At 37.0% G+C, this 22,514-nt stretch overlaps 1 protein-coding gene across 3 annotated transcripts in view; it reads left to right on the plus strand.

Annotated features, from left to right (window-relative positions):
* The window catches only part of LOC107197086 (uncharacterized), a 53,106-nt gene that overhangs the window by 25,695 nt on the left and 4,897 nt on the right, over positions 1-22,514 (plus strand). Inside the window, exons 15-22 of one of the 3 annotated variants that reach the window (XM_049469810.1) lie at positions 1,535-1,708; positions 4,149-4,322; positions 4,577-4,750; positions 6,658-6,831; positions 7,021-7,194; positions 13,620-13,793; positions 16,611-16,784; positions 17,938-18,111. In XM_049469810.1, the coding sequence (XP_049325767.1) occupies positions 1,535-1,708; positions 4,149-4,322; positions 4,577-4,750; positions 6,658-6,831; positions 7,021-7,194; positions 13,620-13,793; positions 16,611-16,784; positions 17,938-18,111 (1,392 nt within the window). The remainder of the gene's footprint in view (positions 1-1,534; positions 1,709-4,148; positions 4,323-4,576; positions 4,751-6,657; positions 6,832-7,020; positions 7,195-13,619; positions 13,794-16,610; positions 16,785-17,937; positions 18,112-22,514) is intronic. The other 2 variants (XM_049469812.1, XM_049469811.1) reach the window with 2 other exon arrangements.

The raw sequence follows: 22,514 nt of genomic DNA on the forward strand, positions 1-22,514 counted from the left end.
AGACTGTCTGTATATCAGCTGAATTAGGGCTGGAACGATTCGCTGACAATTTGTAGACATTAATGTGTGAGGAACGCAGTGTTGTGGAGAAATGTGGGGCCTCACACCCTTCACTCGCTCTCTGTGTATCAAAAAATGTAAACACACCAGTAAAGACCAGACAACAGCCATGGTCATTTAACATATTCTCCAAAAATGATGCCTAATCCTATCTGTCTAAAACCAGCCCTACAGAAGCTTAAACTAGCCCAATATTTTAGGTTAACAACACAGTACATTTTCATTTTGAACGGCTTGCAGCGAACGCTTTGTGGCAAATGTGTTACATATTAAAGGTAGCCCAAAAAACACACCCCTCTAATTTTCACCCTGTGACTATCAAACAAGCCCAATTTAAGTTGAATTTCCCTGAAAGTAACATCCAGCATGTGTGAATATCTCCTATAATTTGTAAAAAGGTATATCACCTATAAAATTTGTCTAGGGGGCCTTAAAATGCAGCTGTCAAGGTGCAGTAAAACATGCATTGGATCAGGAGCCTCACCACAAGGACTACTAAAAAGAATAACCTTCAGATTAGTTGATTACATTGGTCATTAGTTGTAGCCCTGCTGTGTTAAAGTTATATGATGCAACAGGACAATGACCCAAAACAGCAGAGCAAGTCCACATCAGAATGGCTTAAGAAAAACTAAATCTGCCTTTAGGAGTGACCAAGTCAGAGCACAGCTATCAGCCCAACAGAGATGCGATGGATTGACTTAAAGAGAGCCGTACACTTGAGGTTTCACAGGAATATGAAAGAGCTAAATAAGTTCTGCAAGGAAGAATGGACTAAAATTCCTCCTAAATTATGTGCAGGTCTGACCCACAGCTACAGGAAGTGCATGGTTGAGGTTAATGCTGCCATGGGGGTCAACCAGCTACTGATTCCAAGAGTTTACTTACGTTTTCCACTTCCACTTTGAGTGTTCAATTAAGGCCTGCAAGATCATATATTTGTTATTATTAATTTAGGCACATTATATTTGTCAGTACTTTTGACTTAGATCAAGAGCAGGCTTTATGACAAATGTATGCAGAAAACCATGACATTCCAAAATATTCACATTATACATATACTATATAGATCTAATTAACTTTTCTTTTTTGCTGTCTATTGTGTTTGTTTTATATTCAGCTTCAGATAAACAGATAGTCTACTATATAATCATCTGATTCAGATCAGAATTCCTGGATCCTTTAATAATAGAAAGTTGTCCAGGTCCTGAGGCAGCAATACGTCCCCACACCATCCCACTGTCCTGGAACATTATACCAAAAACTGCTGTGTTTTTAAAAGTGAGATGAGCGTAGATGATTTGTGTCTTGCTGCTCTCTCTGGACGCCACTTTTACTCCATTTTATAAATTCAGCAGCATTACTGTGATGATGTCACCTGGCTGTATTTGAGTCACAGTGAAGTTAAGATAACACACGGAATGATGCTACTTAAATACTTTCACTGTTTTAATAGTTTTTCTTTGTTTTGTAGATTACCTGGATGTAAACTCACCCTGAACTCCTATGAAACTCTCTACTCTACTCTGAACTCAGTAAACTCACCACTGAAAGAACTGGACCTCAGTAACACTGTCCTGCAGGATTCAGGAGTGGAGCTAATCTCTGATTGGCTGAAGAGTTCAAACTGTATACCGAAGATAATCAGGTAAGCATTAAAACAGTGTCTCCAATACAGACATAACGGTATGAAAATTATATATCACAATTAAGAAGGTCAAAATTATTCAATTTATATTACATTTCCCACAGGCTCTCTAAACAGAGCAGATACCATACACCTGTAAGCTACATTTGGCAGGTTTAGCAAGTTGCTAATAACAACAGTGGATGGCTAAAGTTTTCGACTTGCCTGAGAACTTCGGTTCACATTACGTTTATTGAACTTTGCACTGGTCGCACTTGACTGTGCAGTGAAGACTTTTAAATTTAACCACGGTCTGCCAAAACATACTGTGCTATTTTTATTGTTATTAAATAATCAAAAGTAACATGTTTTTATGAAAGGTTAATATGTCATATGTTAATATGTTAATTATTGTAAAATGGCAGCTGTTATGGATTATGCTAGTTACCAATTTTTAGCTAGTCAGCTAAGTTTATCTTCTAGGGAAACACCTCACCCAGAGCCCTCAGCAATCAACTATAAAAGTTAAATATACCTAAAATGTGCACAGTAACTATAAGTTATTATTAGTTATATTTATTTCTGACATTTATAAGGATTTATATTTATGTTCAGTACACAGACTTAATAACTGTAGATTAATATAGCAGATATAGACATTCTATACACAGCATTGCACGCAGAATACTACAATAATACAATATGCTACAAATAATATAAAACTCAGTTCAGTTAAATAAAAATGAGTAAGGACATGTAAAGTTCATCAAATATTGTCAAATATAAAGGATAGGTTGAGGTTTTGGTGAGGTTTTCATGATTTGAAAATGAACTAAAACTAAAACTTTTACTATTCTGCGCATCAGAAAGCCTGTGATTGTTTTAAATGAGTTTTTAAAATGAGTTTATATTTGATATTATTTTTTTATGCATTTTAATTGTTTTATTCTTTTTATAATTTTTATCAAATTAGTTAAGATATATTTTTTTACTTTTTATGTCAATTTTTGTGATCTTTTTTTAAAATGTCCTGTTTTTCCTTTTTATCCGTCTATAGTAAATGTCAGTTTTTATTTACATTTTTTTTAAATAGTTTTAATCCCTTTTAAACTGTAAATGCTCAGAGGCATTGTAAATGAGGGTCCCCCTCCAGTGTAAATAATGGTTGATTGCTTGATTAATATTCAGTGTTGCAAACCCAGTTTTTACATAAACAATAAACAGAATAAAGAATAAAATAACGTTGCTCTTCTCTTATATGAGCTGCTGGTTTATCTTCACAGCATGACGGCGCAGTCAGTGTCTCTGCGCTCTTAAAATACGAATGACCACAGACACACTGATCGGTTTATTTCACGTTACGCCCAAAACACACCCATGAATAATTAAGAGAATTAAAACACTCCCTTTGCGCTGTTGGAGCTGCGCAAAGTGTATTTCTGCGGCCTTTCGATACCAAAGACACAGGACACGCCCCTAAATCCAGCTGCGCAAAGCATAATAAACTAGTATGCTTTAGATCACTAAAATAGGGCCCAGAATGTGGCCAGTTTACTTGTCCTTGTACAGTTCAGTTTTGTTGGTTGGTTGAGGAAAGTACCACTGCATGCTCTTCTATCTTTATTCATTCTTCTTTGTCCCTCACAACATCATACCAAAAACAACCACTTTATTGGTCATGGGTAGGAGACATCATCTGAGCTCCCTGGGAAAATCAGTGGCTGTCCCCAACCATGTTACTTACTGTATCTCTCCTAACACTTTCTCCAGCTCTCAGTAACATTCTGGTGTGTCTTATTGAAATAACAACTTTCTGACAAGTGTTGACTTAAATTTGTGGCAACAGTGGAGAAGTGGCACTGTAACGTAAATGGCTCAGTGCATTAGAAAATACAGCGGCAAAAAAAACAGCATCTCCATGAAAAACAAGTATCTCCATTTTTGTACATTTTAAATTTTACTACATAATTTGAACAGACAAACTGTCCCTTACACTGTGCCAAGATTTCTTGGTGAATGGACCAATAGAAATTCTTTAAAAATACTTCACCTAAAATAAACCATTTTTACATGGACTTCCATTGCAAGTTTAGATGTTTTTTCTCTCTTCTGTAAAGTTGCTGTTTTGAAGACATTTGTTTTTCATTGGACAGTGACCATATTCACAATATTATGACCACTTTCTAGTTTCTGTTTTCAGATTAGTTTCCTTTTTTTTCCCTTCAGGACCCCACAGAGCAGGTTTTAGTTGTGGTGTATGAGCTGTTAGTGTGTGTTGTGATTTCTCTAATATAGACCTCAGTTTGTAGACAAATGTGTTTGAATGTTGCTGTCCATTTTCTAACACTTCTTTTCTAAGTGTTGGAGTTTTCTGAAATCACTCAGTGTCTTACAATTACTGATAACTGTGAGTATGAATTAGATATTCTCTGTTTTTTAATAGTTTGTTTTTGTCTTGTAGATTACCTGGCTGTAAACTCACCATGAATTCCAGTGAAACTCTCTGCACTGCTCTGAAATCAGTAAACTCACCACTGAAAGAACTGGATCTCAGTAAGACTAAGCTGCAGGAGTCAGAAGTGGAGCTAATCTCTGATGGGCTGAAGAGTTCAAACTGTAAACTGGAGATACTCAGGTGAGATTTCTGTCAGGTGATTTCTGAATAGAAAAATCATTAAAATTTACCTATCATAGATTGAAGCAGGGTCACCAGTCACGATTATAAATAATTCTCGAGCTCTCAGCAGAGCATGGGGATATATTCTATGTTAAAGACACACACATAGCTCTGTATTTTAATTGTTTTTAAAATACAGAGCAAGGGATATACTGTATGTTAAATATTCACACATAGCTCTGTATTTTAATAGTTTTTTCTTTGTCTTGTAGACTATCTGGTTGTAAAATCAACATGAATTCCTATGAAACTCTCTGCTCTACTCTGAAATCAATAAAATCAGCAGTGAAGGAACTGGACCTCAGTAACACTGAGCTGCAGGATTCAGGAGTGAAGTTAATCTCTGATGAACTGAAGAAATCAAACTGTAAAGTGGAGATACCCGGGTAAGCTTTCTCTTAGGTGATTTCTGAGTGGAAAAATCCCCCCACTCTGCATTGAAGCAGCTTCACCTCTCACAATTTTGAATAATGTTCAGCAGAGCAATAGAGCACTGGGGTGTATTGTACACTAAATACACACATATAGCTGTAAACTGTGTATTGGTGTTTTTAGCAGATTCTGATAGCAATATCGGTTTATAATGGTAAGTTAGTAGTGTGTGGATATTGGGAGCTCATGGCAGTATACTGGTGCTTGTATAAGTTTATGCTGTTAAAACAACTGGGAGCTATGTATAAATAAAAACATGTCTTAAACAGATGATAAATAACTGTTAAATGTTTTTATCATTTACATTGACTCTGTAAATTGATTCTCTAACACTGAGCTGCAGTGGAGAAGGTATTACACAGTTAAAACTATAAATTATCATGAAAACTGTGGATAGTAATTGTCGTAATTTGTTGTCACTGAAGTAGGGCTGAACAATAATTGTGTATTAATATAAATTGCAATAGAAAATATTTATCACCAATAGTGATCTGTTTTACATGCCACTAATCTGAGGATATAATATGCATATAATATCATATGGTAAGACTTACTCGATCTAACCAGAGCAGTACAGTTGAGCTGTGATAAAGTATTAGTGAGTAATGCAGCTCAGAAAAACAGCTAACCTGCTCCAAGCCTTTAGAGTCCGGTTTTTAGCATCTTTGCTAACCACTCCAACACTCCGGAGGCTGGCTGGTAGCATCACCACTAACAACTTTAAGTCTGTTGAGACCAGCTGTTAGCATTGTGGCTAACTGTCTGTATAAGGCTTTCCCTTCTGATCTCTTGACGGGTTGTTTACACCAGAAGAGGAAGGGGGAGGAGTGAACAAAGAATCTCACTCTCTCTCTCGCTCTCTCTTACACCTACTGTCTCTCATACACATTTTAGAATAAGAGTCCTCAGGTCAGATAGTATTAATGAGTAAAATAATAAGGTTAAATAATGACATCGAATAATAAAGGACATCTAGTTTTATTTTGTGTGAATTTTGCTTAGTAATCCTTAAATAAATCTATGTTAAATATATATATATATATATATATTTAAAAATCTCAGTTTAAGACATATTTAAGTAGTCTTGGATCTCCTGAAAAAAGCATCTGGCACACCTAACTGTCTGGTGTAAATTGTAATTTTATGGTAAATGAAGGTACATTAAACCAGTGTTTCTCAACCAGGGGTGCCGTCTGGCTTCATCGGGGGTGCCGTCAAAATATTGCGCCTCACGTGCATATTTCCTTTCCAGAGTCAGCTCGTGTCGGGGTGTGTCCCAATTCACAGGCAGCATACTCTGAAGGATGCGACCCACAGAGGCGGTGTATTACTGCGCAGCTGTGACGCAATCTGTCTTCTAATACAGCCTCTGAAGGATGCAGCCCTTAAATTGGGACACACTGTAAAGTTTTTGTCCCCCACGCGATGCACGCGCTATTTTATTTCATATTCCGCCAGCAACTCCCCCCGTTCTCACCTGAACTACTGCGCCAGCACACCAACATATATTTAAAGGGTGTCGTGATAGAAAAAAGGTTGAGAAACGCTGCATTAAACAATCAAAGCTTCCTGCAAAACGGGTCTAGAACTGTAGATATGTACACTGTTTACAGCATTAGTCAGTGACTGACGTTGATTGTAGGCCTCTGTTGTCAGTTCACTGCATTCAAGCTGAGCGGACAGTGCAAAACACCACCAGCTTCTGCAGCCTGGTAAAGTCAGTGCCTGATTCGTTATTTTCATTCATCATTTCCTGCTCCTTTTCTGAAGTACAAAGTTGGACAAAGAAATCATGCGGTGTCTCCGTAATTCCTGGTAACTGTGTGAACTCTGTATTATTTGTTTTTTCTGTGTTTTATAGATTACCTGGTTGTAAACTTATCCTGGCCTCCTATGAAACTCTCTGTACTGCTCTGAAATCAGTAAACTCACCACTGAAAGAACTGGATCTCAGTAATACTGAGCTGCAGGAGTCAGAAGTGGAGCTAATCTCTGATGGGCTGAAGAGTTCAAACTGTAAACTGGAGATACTCAGGTGAGATTTGTGTCAGGTGATTTCTGAGTGGAAAAATAAGTCAAATGTACCCATTTTGAATTAAAGCAAGGTCACCAGTCACTATTTTAAATAATGCTTGGACTCTCAGCAGAGCAAGGGGATATACTGTGCATTAAATATTCACACATATCTCTGTATTTTAATAGTTTTTTTTTCTTTGTCTTGTAGACTATCTGGTTGTAAAATCACCATGAATTCCTATGAAACTCTCTGCTCTACTCTGAAATCAATAAAATCAGCAGTGAAGGAACTGGACCTCAATAACACTGAGCTGCAGGATTCAGGAGCAGAGCTCATCTCTGATGGACTGAAGAAATCAAACTATAAAGTGGAGATACCCGGGTAAGCTTTCTGTCAGGTGATTTCTGAATGGAAAAATCACCCCATCCTTCATTAAAGCAGCTTCACCTCTCACAATTCTGAATAATGTTCAGACTCTCAGCCAAGCGTTCTCAGGCCAGATAATATTAATGAATATTAATAGATAAATAAAGACAACAAATAATAAAGTTTTTAGGTTATTTTTTTTGTTTATCTCGAGGTTGCTAAGTAATCCTTTGATCAAAATGGGGCCAAAAATGATGTTAATATTTACTCATTGTTACTCATATTTATTCAGATTAAGTAATATTTAAGTAGTCTCTGATCTGAAAAAATAACATCTGGCACATGTACATGTCTCCTGTAAATTCTTTGTCATTCTTTGGTGCATTAAACTATCAAAACCTGTAAAATGGATGTAGCACTGTAGAGATTTACACAATTTACAGCATTAGTCACTGACTGACGTTCATTACAGAGTGCAGCCCTCAGTTCACTTTATTCAAACTGCGCAGAAAGGGCAGAACACCCCTGACTTCTGTAGCCTTCTCATGTCACTGCATGGTTAAATACACCACAGTCAGTGACCTTTTTTATACTGTTTATATCAATATTAGTATTATATTGTAAAGCCTGAAGTTAAACAATGTATTGTGACAAATTTTGGCCTTATTGCGCAGTTCTACACCCAAACCCACCAGTTGTCGCTCACATCAAATTGAGTGAATGTTGGAATTTCTATATATGCTAGTATATTTTATAGGGCTGTCAATATTAAAGCATTAACGCACACAATTACTTTGGAATTAGTAACGCATCATTTGTTTCCAACAAATTGTTTACGCCACCGTCGTAATTTGCCCTCCCCCCCCCCCCCCGCCCAATGTGCATTTTTTTTTTTCCTGAAGCTGTTTGCTTGTGGTGAGAACTTGATCTGGTCTCAGTCTGACCCAGCTATCAAATATACTACTTTTTAGTTGAGCTAAACTGTTGATTAGGCACAGTTTAATCTGATAAATTGGCCAGAACAACCATGAATATATACTGCCATAAACAAGCTGTCTCTGCTACTCCTGTTTACACATGCGGTATATGCAACTTTCACTGCTGTTAGGCACGTGACCCTGTGCTGCACGTCCCAGTGAAAACACTGTGTTTAAAAGCGTAGCAGCAAATTTTCAGAGTTCTGTGTTAATGCAGCTTCACACTGCACAGAGATACACACTGAAACACAGAATCTTCTCACTATATTTACTTTCTTGCTCCCGCACCAGACAGCTAAGGGGGTCAGAGAAGTTAATCTGCTTGTGTGGTTTATTGGTGCACATTTTGGTGCCTTTTGGTTTATGCTTGTGTGAAACCAAACCAAACAGAGGGAAAAACGCTCCAAATAAACAAACTCATCAACTGATCCGGACCATAAAAACCAACTACACGTGTGAAAACGCTCTTTTACACTTAGCAAATTAAGTTATAATTCAGAAATCCTTACAGCCAAGCTGAGATGTTTACAATAAAGTAAAAACATCTTATATCCAATTTATCATACATTCTTTATTCCAGCGCCTCACGTCAGCTTCATCTCCTTTAAAATCATACATGTATATAAAGGGGTTGGAAATTTAAATTTAAATACCGTGTTAGATACACATCTGGATCGTTCATCTTCCGTTAAAATTACACCATCAAGCCCAAGTTTACACAAAAAAAACTTACGAAAAACTCTAATTTAGTTTGGAGGGTTTTTAACCCTAAGACGGGTATTTAATTAGAATTCAGTCCGGTCCAGTTGGAGAAAATTTCGGACCGTCGCCAGTGTTAACCTGTGTTATGATTCAGTGCTATAACCTGTTTATATATACACATAAAATGTATGATACATCTGACCCATGAGGTTGTTTGAACTATGATGAAAAAATATATATAAAAATAATAAAATTTCTCCCCTGTCTCTCTGTCACGCTCTGCGTGTCTTTAGTTTCCGCCCGTTCTCGTTTTTCCGCCAGTTCTCGGGCTCCCTATCTCTTTATAAAGGTTTTTTTTCCCGGCCGCGTCCCAATTCACTAGCTGGGGCAGTGGTCTACACAGATCTGATTGGCAGAGGGGAGCGTTTGGTGATCTTACACCACATGTGATTGGTCTGTGCGTTTACTGTGCCGCAAAACACACACTGCAGCGTTGCGATGCGTTTTTTGTGCCTCCTCCCACTATTTTCTATGGAGAGCACCGGCAGTGGCGCAAACGAGGCGAAGCAAGCAGCAAAAAGATTAAATATTTTAAACTTTATGCTAATGAGAAGCGAGTTTCACTGGGTGGTAGCCAATCAGCGCCACGCGGACAGGGCTTTAGCACCACACACACCACAGGCTGAAATACAGAGTGAGAAAACGGAGGAGAGGCTGATTACAGCTTTTTTTAGGCTTTTTTTGTGCTTTAAGATCCCCTTTGTAAGATAACAGAGACGGAGGACCAGCTGGTCCTGAACTGGATGTTTTAGCAGGGTTCACCGGGCGATAAAAAAAGAACAGCGTCTCATTCATACACAGCACTGAACTACAACTCTACATATTCTTGCTGGTGGCAGATAAACTGCTTGCTCTTTCAGGCGACACGCCCCAAAGCAGCGAGAGAAAGGTGGAGAAAGCGATTGGGAGCGATGCCGCGTCGCTGCAGTGTGAACAAGAAAAGTTACGCTGCTTTAAAGGAACACTGTCAAAATTAAATCCTTCTCTGTAGTTTATCGGTTTGGGTCCACATTGGACAACGTCTGGGTCGGGACCCGGACCGCGGTCCGCCTATTAGTGACCCCTGCCATAAGAGTACAGCATATTCTGTTCACGATGTATATTCACGAATTGACTACTTTAGTAATTAGTAATATGAAATATCATAAAAAAAAATTATCAGATCATAGCCCTGTTTCTTTGACCCTAAATTTGAACGATTTGGAACAACCAAATTGAGTATGGAGACTGGATCCCCCGTGGCTGAAAGATCCAGAATTTTGCAAAATCGTATGTTCACAAATTATTTTTTTCTTTGAAATGAATGACAAACCTGGTACCTCTCCATCCATCCTTTGGGACTCAATGAAGGCCTACCTTAGAGGATGTATTATAACTTTCCAGTCAACAAAAAGAAAAAATCGCAGAGCTGAGGTATTGGAGTTGGAATGTCAGAAAAGACAAGTCCAGAATTTGACAAATCCAACATAGTCAACCCCTGTGTGGAGACCTATAAGAACATTTAGCTTTACGTTTTAAATATATAACCAGCTAATGTCAGAGAGAGTTATCAAAAGTGTTTTGTGTACTTGACAACAGTAATTTGAATTTGGTAAAAAAAAACAAAAAAACTCATAAACTCCTGGCTAGGCAACTTGGAAAAGATGGAAAGTGACCGTACAATTAATAGGGTCAAGGCAGAATGTGGTGAACATATTACTCCGATATTAATCAGAGATTTAAACGGTTTTACGAATATCTTTACTCCTATCTGTACTCCTCTGGGGCAGAGGATCTAGATACTCATAAATTCTTACAGAACTGTGAACCGCCAACTCTAACTCAGGAGGACCAAGATTCCCTTAATGCAGACCCATCAGTTCAAGTGATACAAGAAACTATTAAAGCGCTAAACAAAGGTAAAGGCCCAGGCCCAGATGGCTATCAAAGTGAGTTTTACTCAATATTTATTTACATTCTGGCTCCTTATTTACTTAAGATGTATTTACAAGCGAAGGAAAATGGCTTTTCTCCCACACTCCATAATTACGGTGCTCCCTAAAAAAGGAAAATATGCTACTGAGGTGAGTAGCTATAGACCAATCTCGCTCCTGAATTATGATAAAAGATATATTAACTAAAACCCTGGCAATTAGGCTTAATCAGTTAATAGGCCAAATTGTTAATTCCGATCAGACAGGATTCATCCCAAATAGATACTCTTTTTATAATCTGCAGCGCCTTTTTAATATAATCTAATCCCAATGCGGTGATAAGGGTGATTTAGTTGTTATCTCTTTGGATGCAGAAAAGGCCTTTGATCTGTTAGAGTGGTCATACCTTTATGCAGTTTAAAATAAATTTAAATTGGGTGATGAATTTGAATCCTGGATAAGGATCCTGTATCATAACTCATCGGCTAGAATAATCACTAATAAAAAATTGTCTTCCCTAATTCATCTACACAGAGGCACGAGACAGGGGAGTGCTCTCCCACCCATGTTGTTTTCTTTGGCTCTAGAACCTCTAGCCCAGGCCATTTGTTGTAATACTGATGTTCAGGGTTATGGAATGATATCCTTCTCGTCGTTTTGTAATCCACAGTCTTCAATTCCGGTTATTCTCGAACTAATTTAAAATTTTGGTCAGTTTTCTGGCTACAGAATAAATTGGTCTAAAAGTGAACTGATGCCAATCAGATTAAACAGTATCTCAGATGTTTAACGCTTCCCTTTTAAGATAACGTTGAAAAGATTTACATACTTGGGGATAGTCATCACGAAACATTATAAATCTCTATTTAAAGCTAACTTTCTCCCTCTCTTGATCAAATTACAAGGTAACATTCAATTTTGGAAATCTCAATGGTTGACAAGGTATTCTTGCCACAAATGCTCTATTTATTTCAGAATATTTCTATCTTTCTCCCAAAGGCTTTTTAAGGGTCTGGACTCAATTATCCTTCCATTCATATGGGATTATAAAGTTCATTGTATCAACAAAAAACAATTTTGTAAATTAAAGATTCAGGGTGAGTTGGCCCTCCCCACTTGCATGTTTTATCACTCTGCTTGTGTTCTTCGAATTATCAGTATATGGTTAGACCACACATATGTACATCCTAAGTGGATCGCAATAGAGAGACAAGGTTGCTTCCCCTATGACATCAGTGCAATAATTCTATCCCCATCTGCTTTGGATAAATGTATTTATAATGGTAATATACTGATCCATAACACAGTTCAGAGTTGGAGACAGATAAAATCTCTATTTAAGGAAGAAGCATTTTCTCATTATTTACCTATTACTAAGAACCCTTCTTTTAACCCTTCCATTTTAGATGCTACCTTTACACAGTAGAAGTGTTTAGGTCTCCACACCCTTGGGGACCTCTACATGGGGGGCAATTTTGCTTCATTTGAAGAACTTTGGAGTCAATATGACCTACCCCCTAGTCACTTGTTCAGATATTTGCAGGTCAGAGACTATGTAAGGAAACACCAACCAAATTTTGGGACAGCCAAGCACAGCGTTTTCAATATTTTTTCTAATTGTGTGACTGGGCAAATCATGCTATATCAGGGTTTATGATTTGCTATTGAGTCACAATAAACCATCCACTGATACAGTGGGAGCAGGAATTTGGGTTGCACATAGAGAAGGATCTGTGAGAAGAGGCTTTGGAAGGCATTCATACATGCTCAGTGGATACAAGACATTCCCTAATACAATTCAAGATTATGCATAGCTTACATTATTCGAGAACTAAGTTACATACAATTTTCCCAGATGTGTCCCCTAGGCCACACCTATACATAGCCTTGTCTGTAGTAAACTTATCAATTATTGGATTGAAATCTTTGAGACACTTTCTATAGTTTTAGGTAAGATATTAGATCCTGATCAAATTCTGATTTTAGGGCTTTCGGAATTTATATTGACCCCACAGCAGTTACTATAATTCACCCTTATTATAGCAAAGAAAATTGTACTAAGGGCTTGGAGAGGGACAGATGTCCCATCCAGTAAGTTACGATCAAACTTTTACATCTAGAGGAAATAAGATTCACACTAAATAACAGATATGGACAGTTCAATAAATGCTGACTTTCCCTTCTGCAATATTTGGAAAGTACCAAAAACAATGGCAGTGTGACATCAGATGTTATTTAAAATTCAGGAGGATACATTGTATATTTGTAAATGTTGAATACATTTATACTCCTGCTTAATAAACAAATTTTAAAAGAAAAAAAGACACCACTTTAATCTTATGTACATGACATTTAGTTCATTAAAATGTTATTAGATTTTACCAGTACATGCATGTAACATACAGTGAAACACTGTTATCTGCTCACTCAGAAGAAAAACTGAAACTGCTGTAAAACTGTAAAAATTGTAAAAATTGACAGGTTGTTGTATTTTCTGTCTTTTTCTGTCTTTTTTCTGTAAAAATTGACAGGTTGTTGTATTTTCTGTCTTTTTCTGTTTTGACATGAAAATTAAAAAAAAACTCAATTTCCAGAGTGATTCTGCTGTATTACTTTCTATTTGTGCTTTTTTTTTACATTTATTACTTCTTGTTCCCTTTCCATGATCCAAAGTGTCCCTCCTATTTTGAGCACATTTTGAAGTTGGAGTGAGGTGGTGTTTTCTGAAATCTGTGAGTGTGAATTTGATATTCTCTGTGTTTTAATTCTGTTTGTTTTTGTCATTTAGATTACCTGGTTGTAAACTCGTCGTGAATTCCTGTAAATCTCTCTGCTCAGCTCTGAAATTAGTAAACTCACCACTGAAAGAACTGGATCTCAGTAACACTAAGCTGCAGGAGTCAGAAGTGGAGCTAATCTCTGATGGACTGAGGAGTTCAAACTGTAATCTGGAGATACTCAGGTGAGATTTCTGTCAGGTGATTTCTGAATGGAAAGATCAGTATCATTTACTCATTCTGGACTGAAGAAGTGTTGTTGTTTTAAAACTGCTTGGGGTCTCAGCAGAGGACAGTGATGTGCTTTTTATATTTATTCAGATTAAAAAATATTTTAGTACTGTCCGATCTCCGAACTGTCTCCTATAAATTCTTTGTAATTTTTTGGGTGAATAAAAATGCATTAAACTATCAAAACCTCCTGGAAAATGGATCTAGCCCTGTAGAGATTTACACAATTTACAGCATTTGTCACTAACTGACGTCCATTACAAGGTGCTTCTGTCAATTCACTGTATTCAGGGCTGGACTGGGACAAAAATCGGCCCTGGCATTTTTGGTTTAGACTGGCCCCTCATAATTAGCGGAGCACAACCGACTTGTAATTTATGTATGTGGGGTTACAGAGAAGCATAATGTATCAACATGTTAAATATAAGAAGTTTAGTTTTGTCTGTTGTTAACTCCTACATTCTTGTCTAAACTGCGTAATTCAATTGATTCTCTAATATAACAGCTCAATTTTAATTATTCAGGTTAAAGGTTTTTCCTCCTTTAAACAGCTATAACATGTATTTGTATCAGGCTACAAACAGGGCTGCTTTATGAACTCATGCAACACAACTATGTCTTAAAAGTATTTGACACTGTTTTACTCTTATTCAGTGTGGGAATACCTTTTGCTAATATTACTTTTATATTTTTTAAACTTACTTTTTAAATTAACTGATAATTTATCATTTTAAAATCTGTTATTTCACTTGTTTTAGTGCTTTTTAAAACATGTTGAACCACAGCATAGAGGCTACAAACTCAAACTATGCGGCCTTTCAACACAGCTTTAACCTAAATATTTAACATACTATAATGTAGCCTAAAATATACACTTGCTGCTCATCCAACACTTCTCATTCTTGACCGTTTGCTATTTTATCAGCCATTGCTCATTATTCTCATGTAATAGAGCTAACGTTACCTCCATCACTTCAAAGTCCCTGTGTTGTCCTGACTTTACTAACGTTACCTGCTTACACATTCCTGCTCAGTCTGTCCCTCGGTTTCTCCGTCACAAGCCTGCATCTCCCTGTCTGCTGCCTCTGTCTTCTTCTACGGAGGACAGAGCGGAGGCTACAGCAGCAAGCATGTCTGTGATTTTTGCACATTTTGTAGCAGCTACAGAGAATTCCTTCGAGCGTAACTTCTCTGCACAACTATTTTTGCAGCTTCTGTTTCTCTACACTGCCTCTCCTTTAATATACGCGCACAACACTGAAAGTAGTGGGAGTTCAGTGGACCATGCGGAGAAAGGGTGGGGCTGCTTTTGTCCTATATCCTGATTGGTCCAGTCCACTGTCTATTTTGAAGATGTGCCAATGGGACGCCCCTTCTAAATTGTGGACCGGTCTCTTAAAAAAAGGAAAAATCCAACAGCATCGGCAAACGCCCAGTACGCCAGATTATCAGTCCAGCCCTGACTGTATTTAAATCACGCAGAAAGGCAGAACACCATTAGCTTCTGTAGCTTGACAACGTCAATGCATGGTTACGTACACCACAGTCAGTGGCTTTTATACTGTTTATATTAATATCAGAATTATATTGTATTGACCGAGTTAAAGAATGTATTGTGACAGATTTTGGCCTTATTGCCTAGTCCTACTCCCAAACATACCAATTGAATGAATGTTGTTATTTTTAGATGTGGTAGTATATTTTAATCTTATGTACAAGACATTTAGTGTGTTGAAATATTATCAGATTTTACCAGCAGAGGACAGGGTTGTGCTTTACACTAAACACACATACCTTTAATCAGTGTATATTAGCAGTAACATTACACAATTAAACTGGAATATATTTAAAAATAAACCAGATATTGATATTTTTGGCAGTGTAGGCAGGTGCCAAGTCCTGCTGGAAAATAAAATCTGCATCTCCATAAAGCTCAATCAATTGTCCTGGTATACACTGTGCTGACTTTATCGGCTCACCCATCCAAGTCATTGAAGTAATGGTTTTCAATCACTTCCATGGCCACATGTGTATAAAACCAAGCACCTATGAATGTATACTGCCTCCACAAACATTAGTGAAAGAATGGGTAACTTCTGACTTTATTTTCTACTGAAGATTTGTTCCTTTTATTTCAGAGCGGAGTTTGCCGCTAGCAAAACACACAAACAGCCAGCATAATTTCTCTCATATCTACATTGCAATAATACTTTTATTATTCAGTCCCGTATGTTATTTTATTTTTACATTATGTTATCCACCCCATATGCTAATCCATGAGCAGTATCTGAGTAAAATAATGTAGCTATTTTTGTTATGTAAAAGGTTTTTGGTAGGTTATAAACCTCTAGTATACAAATAAAGCCTAGTGTAGTGCAGTGTAGTGGCTGGTATTGGTAGCTTTAGTGAAAACATATCAAACTAGAATATTGGACCACTGGTGAAGACATTTCCATCATATTTGAAAGATTCATCTGACTAAAACAGAGAAGACAACTCGCTCCGATTACTGAAACAGATCTACTAGACAGATCTATCTCTGATTACTGATTACATCTGTAGCTGAATATAGTAGCAGTTTATTGAAGCTCACTAGATTCACTGTATGAGAGATTTCTGTTTCTTACTCCAACTACTTTATTGCAATTAAAATATGAAAGAAGTGTCATTTTAGTTACATCACCCAACAACATTGCAGGTTCTTTTTTATTTCTTTAAGAAATTTCACTTTTAATATTTTGTAAGAGATACTGACTTTCTCTTTCTTTCAGACTGGCTTTATGTAATCTTGGAGAACAGTCTTGTGAGTATTTGGGATCAGTTTTACAGTCAGAAAACTCCTCCCTGAAAGAGCTGAACCTCACTAACAATGACCTTCAGGATTCAGGAGTGGAGCTGCTCTCTGCTGGGTTGAAGAGTTCACACTGTAAACTGGAGATTCTCAGGTGATAGTTCTGTAAAACTATTCCATAATAATTTATAAATTTGTAAACAATTTTTCTCCAGAATTAAGGGATCTGTTTTTCATGATCTTAATGGCAACTGAATTACAGAATCTGATTCTGGTTCACAAGCTCCAAAATCCAATTTCTGATTCGATTCAACATTTTTACAATTACTGTTTACAGACATGAAAGAGATTTTCAGACAACTAATGTTCTAAATTGTACAAGGAACATTACAGTTGTTCACAGTTGGTAGTGCGATTATTGGGGCTGTTTTGCTGCTTCAGAACCTGGAAGTCTTGCTGTGATAAATGGAACCATGGATTCCGCTGTCTACCAAGAAGTCCTGAAGGAGAATGTCCGGTCGTCTTTTCTTGACCTCTGAAATTAACCTCAGAAAGACTGAAGAAAAACAAAGTGAAGACTTTGGAGTGACCATTACAAAGTCATGAATCCTATTCAGAGGCACCTTAAAAGGTGGATTATACTGGAAAAATCTGTGGTAAAATAACAACTATTCTGTAATTGTGGAGTCAAAATTTCACGGCTCTGTGAAAGACTCATTGCAAGTTACTGCAAACGCTTGATTTCAGTTATTGGTGCTAAGGGTGGCCCAACCAGTTAACCAGAAATAAACTATTTGGTTAATTGTATGAGGTAGGTGTGTTGTATTTAGAGTTTTGAAAAAGTGAATAAAGTACTGGTAGATGGTAATCTGAGACTGTAATTCCTCTAGCAGGCTTTAGTAACTCTTGAGTTAAGAAAAAAAAGTTGTCACTAACGTTAGCTTTTCTTAAACTACGGAAAGAGTTTAAACTGCTGGTCTGCAGCTGGCTCTCTGACTCTGCAGATGGATTAGGGTGACACACAAAAAAAGGTCCAAATGTAAAGTATCAGTATCAGGTATCAGTTTTTTGTCCTCGACTGACAGTTGTTGCTTTGAATCTGTATTAAAGATCACTAACTCCATTTCCCTCAGTTCAGCTCCTGCAGTTGGATGTTAAATATTAAATTCATATAATTGGAGGAGATACTGCATTAGGGACAGTCCTGTAGGCTGTGCAGCATCCAGGTGGCTGAGCAGTTCTGAGTGTTTGGTGGTGTTTTACTCTGTTTAGATCTATCACTTTGTCTCTTTCTCTCTTCTCTGCAGATTGTCTGGTTGTTTGGTCACAGAGGAAGGATGTTCTTCTCTGGCTTCAGCTCTGAGTTTAAATCCATCACACCTGAAAGAACTGGATCTGACCTACAACCACCCAGGAGAGTCAGGAGTTAATCTGCTCTCTGCTCTACTGGAGGATCCACACTGCAGCCTGGAGACTCTCAGGTATGTTCAGCTTTGTAGATTATTTTAAACGACTGTAATCTGTAGTCATCTGCTGTTACTCTATTTTATAAAGTTTACAGATTATAGGTCACACTTAAAGCATCTGCTCTGCTGTAATAGCATACATACCAATACATATCTGTGGTTCACATTTATGTTCTGTTACTGTGTTTTAATTTGAATAAAAATATGAACCACCTAGAAGACCCTAATGATTTGATTAAGAACCTAAATTAAATAAAAATTAATTAAATCAATAAATAAATAAAAAATCATAATTGTTTAAACTGTTGGCTTTTGGTAAATTGATTTGATTAGAAAATATTTAAAAACATGTGTTACAGCACGTGACCCCATCTATCTGGCACACACTATCAGGCATCATTTAAACCCTTTCCATAAACCTGCTGCCCAGTGTATAACTTTACTCATAAGATAACACCTCACAACTTATACAGGTGTGGGCATTCCTTAACTGTCACATGAAGGAACACTTCATATACAGTTTGCGTACTTCTGTCTGCTGTGGATTATAGCTGATCTACCCTGATGGAGATCACGAAGTTTACAAACATTGCAGAAACGCTACAGCTTGGGCATGTGTAACAAATGAAGTGTGGGTCAAAACAGCAGTTATTAACTGTGATTCTATTTAGAAAAAATGAATGAAAATGTTTGTTTTGCGTAAATAAGTGCACACATAAAAAAAACCTGTTTACAAGCACACATCACACAATCAGACTGAACAATCTGGAGTTGGAACAGTTTCAGAATCTCAAAAACTGAGAGATGAGTTACACAGCATAAATCCGGAAAAAATAAAACAAAGAAGATTATAAACCCGACAACAGTATGTAGTAACTAGTAGCTCTCACACCACAAAGGAGCTTCACATCTGTGTTCAGTTCCTGTGTTTTAATATGAACTGGATCTGGAGGATCCTGATTACTGGTTAAAGACCCACAGCTATAAAAATTAAAACTATAAAACAAAATCTATATTTAAACTGTTAATAAACATTCTGACTTTTGGATGAACTGGGAAATATTATAAATCAGCATCGATCTAGACAGCTATCCCCCAACTTTCCTTAATTAAATTACCCATTAGGGGTTCACCGATGTGGAAATTCTAGCCCAGTGATGATATCCATTATCACACCTTCATATATAAGCCAATGCCAATATACACATTTATAACTTACAGAGAGACTAGAGACCCTGGTATAACTTTAACTTTATTTTAAAATAATATAATGAATATATAACTAATGAAAAAAAATAAATATTAGCTTAAATCAATGGACTTTAAAGTAGCGAGGTCAGTGTCGAGCAGTTGTAGTAGTGCAGTCCATGTCTCTTGGTCCTTTTCCGGCATGCAATAGGTAGGTAACAAATCTGTTCCCCATATAAAGAAAAGATCTGATTTATATCAGGTTCACACAGGAAACATGATGATAAATCCCATCTGTCTGTACTGGTTTAATATTTCCCAGTAACACTCCAGTGAAGGTCATGCTGGGAGTAACAGTGGGCAGATCACAGAGCTGAGTAGCCACTGATCTGGACCCGTTATCCTAAAAGTTTTGTAGATTAAGATCATCTTTTAAATGTTAGAGAGAGTGTTTATTTAACAGTGATCTCTGTGCTAAGAGTCTTTAGGGCAGGAGAGACACAGCTGGCAGTGTTGGGCTGGAGTTTAATTCTAAACAACCAGCAGCTCCCCTGATTCCACTGGTTTAATCACCTGGGGCCAGTTGTTCAAAAAATGTAATCCGGATCAAAATTATCCAGATTTGGTAATCACATTTTTTGCTATCCAGGATCAGGTGATCTGTCTTACTTTTAAGCCAGTTTTTCAAAGCAATATTGGATTCGATCAACCTGATCCAGAAACACAGTTTTCAGGATTACCTAATCCGGATCTACCAGCTAGAACCAACAGGGGTTGATGACTTCTTTTCTTTCAGTAACAAGATACTGCTTATTGCAAAACAATACGAGCAATTGAGTGTTCTGCAGAGACGCTTTGCATGCCTTAACTATTTGCGAGTCGAACCACAGGGAGCATGCAACATAACACTTGCATGTATTGTCCTGCCCAATGTTGCTACCAGACACAATGTCCCTCTCTGTGATGTTCATGATGCACCTGAGCCTGTTGAAGAACCAGAACAAACTCTGGTGTTCTTTTCAATTGTTCGAAATTATTTTTGACAGCTTCATATCTGATAAATGTTTCTTTGACATTAATATACAGTGATGAATGAGAGTGACGTAGATGAAAAAAATGAATATATTATTTTTGTTTGTTATTGAAATATTTTGTGGGGTTTATTTAATGGGGTCAAGATTGTTTTTATTTTTACGTTACTATAGAAAAAGGCTTAATTGGTAGCCAATGTCTACTTTATTACTGTAACGGTTAAACAGGTCAAGTGCAAAATAGAAGTAAAAGTATATACACTAAATTGTACAAATGTATTTTTTTTACTTTAAAACTTTGATTTTAAAGTTTTACCACATTTTCTTCATGAAATCCACTTTGAAATCCTACCCCTTGTTGGGATCAGGGTAATCCTGTTTTTTTGGATCAAAGTTATCCAAATCCTACTGAAAAGTTTTGAACAACAGAAACTGAAGGTTTGATCCATTTACAAACTAGGATTGGATTACGTGATCTGATCCGATTTCAGAATGCTTCTTTCCCTTTTGAACAACCCGTTTTCCAGATTTGATCCAATCCGATAACCAAAATCCGATCAGATTACCTCTGAACAACTGGCCCCTGGTGATTCTTCAAACAGCTGATCACATGAGCTTCTGATTGGCTGGAATGAAAACCTGCAGCCACACCGGCCTGATGTGCACAAGTTTAACACCCCTGCTTTAGGGAAACCCAGCCCCAATCAGAACACATTTAAATAAAAAAGTCTCTTTCTGACCAGGCATTCCTTTACCACAGCCAGTATATCCCCCCCCAACCAGAGAAACAGAGGGTGAGAGAGACTTTAAAACCTCTTTATTGTAACTAAAACATTACTTTAGGCCATCTCAGCCAGTGGAATCATTATTTAAAAGCAAAATAATCACATAATAATTACAAATAATAAACAAATAAATAAATAACAGTAAATAGTTTCTTTAAACTATTGGAATTCAGGTGCAAAACAGAAATCATCCTCTAAAACTGAGCACACCGCCTCTCCTCAGCATCACACTGCTGTAAAAGTCTCCAATTCCAATCTATTAAAACCCTGGATTTACCAGCAAAAAGCTGATTAAGAGACATAAAAACAAAAAGGTGATGCAACACCGGCCGTATGTTTAGCATATTGCACACAGTTAATGAAACTAATGAACTAAGGAAAGGAAAGCTGGGTGTGTTACAGCAGGAAATCTCTAAAACAGGACAGCGTTACTCCAGAACCAGCTTTAAATGCTGTAGCACGTTTTACCAGTGTAGCTGAGATGAGTGATAGTGGCGTGTTTGGCTGATCTACACGCTACTCTATCGGTATGAGCTCTAATTATACTGGTCCAACCTCACCCTGATTATACTGACAGACCAACTACACCAGCAAACAAAAAATACATCATATACTACTGCTAGAGCTCCTCATCCAGCCTGTTTACTCCCCAGCCTCTCTGGATTTTACAGCGGGTTAGTAATGTGGGTTACAGTGGTTTGTTTATCTTATGAAGATTCTGATTAAGTAAAATAAATGAGAAGTTTGTTGTTTCTGGCTCATTGTTTTAGTGCATTAAGCGACGTCAAGATTTGTCTTTAAAATAAGTTTCAGTGGAAAGAAAGCCCACATTAGGCCTTTTTTACGTCTCTAAGTGTTTTAGTCTCAGTTCTTCAGTTAGCTGGGTTAGCTTTGTGGTTCTAGAGTAACGTTAACACTGTCCTGCTAGTTTTCCTACTGTGTCACTTAGCTCTCCTCAGCGAGGGCAGATAGTCACATGATTAGTTAGTTATTAGTTTATTTTTTTATCAGGTGTGCTGTATTGCACTGACTGCAATTAAATACTAAACTCTGCAGGGAAGCACTGCTCCTGAACTGAGAACCGCTGAGCAGCTAAAGCACATTTTCTGTTATTATCTGCCTTTTAAATCTCTAACACAGGCTACGTTGCTTAACATGCATCCCTAATCTGAATTAGTAAAAGCATTTCATAGAGAACACGATCATAATTCCACTATTTACACATTAATATATATGCATATATATATATATATATATATATATATATATATATATATATATATATATATATATATATATATATATATGCAGTTAAATATAAATAAGAAATTTGTGAGAATAATTATCTCTTTTTGTATTTTTGGTTAGAATTTAGCAAATTTAACGGTACCGAATTCAAAGTATCGAACCGGTA

The sequence above is a fragment of the Astyanax mexicanus genome, chromosome 21 (assembly GCF_023375975.1).
Source record: "Astyanax mexicanus isolate ESR-SI-001 chromosome 21, AstMex3_surface, whole genome shotgun sequence".
In the NCBI taxonomy this organism is placed as follows: Eukaryota; Metazoa; Chordata; class Actinopteri; order Characiformes; family Acestrorhamphidae; genus Astyanax; species Astyanax mexicanus.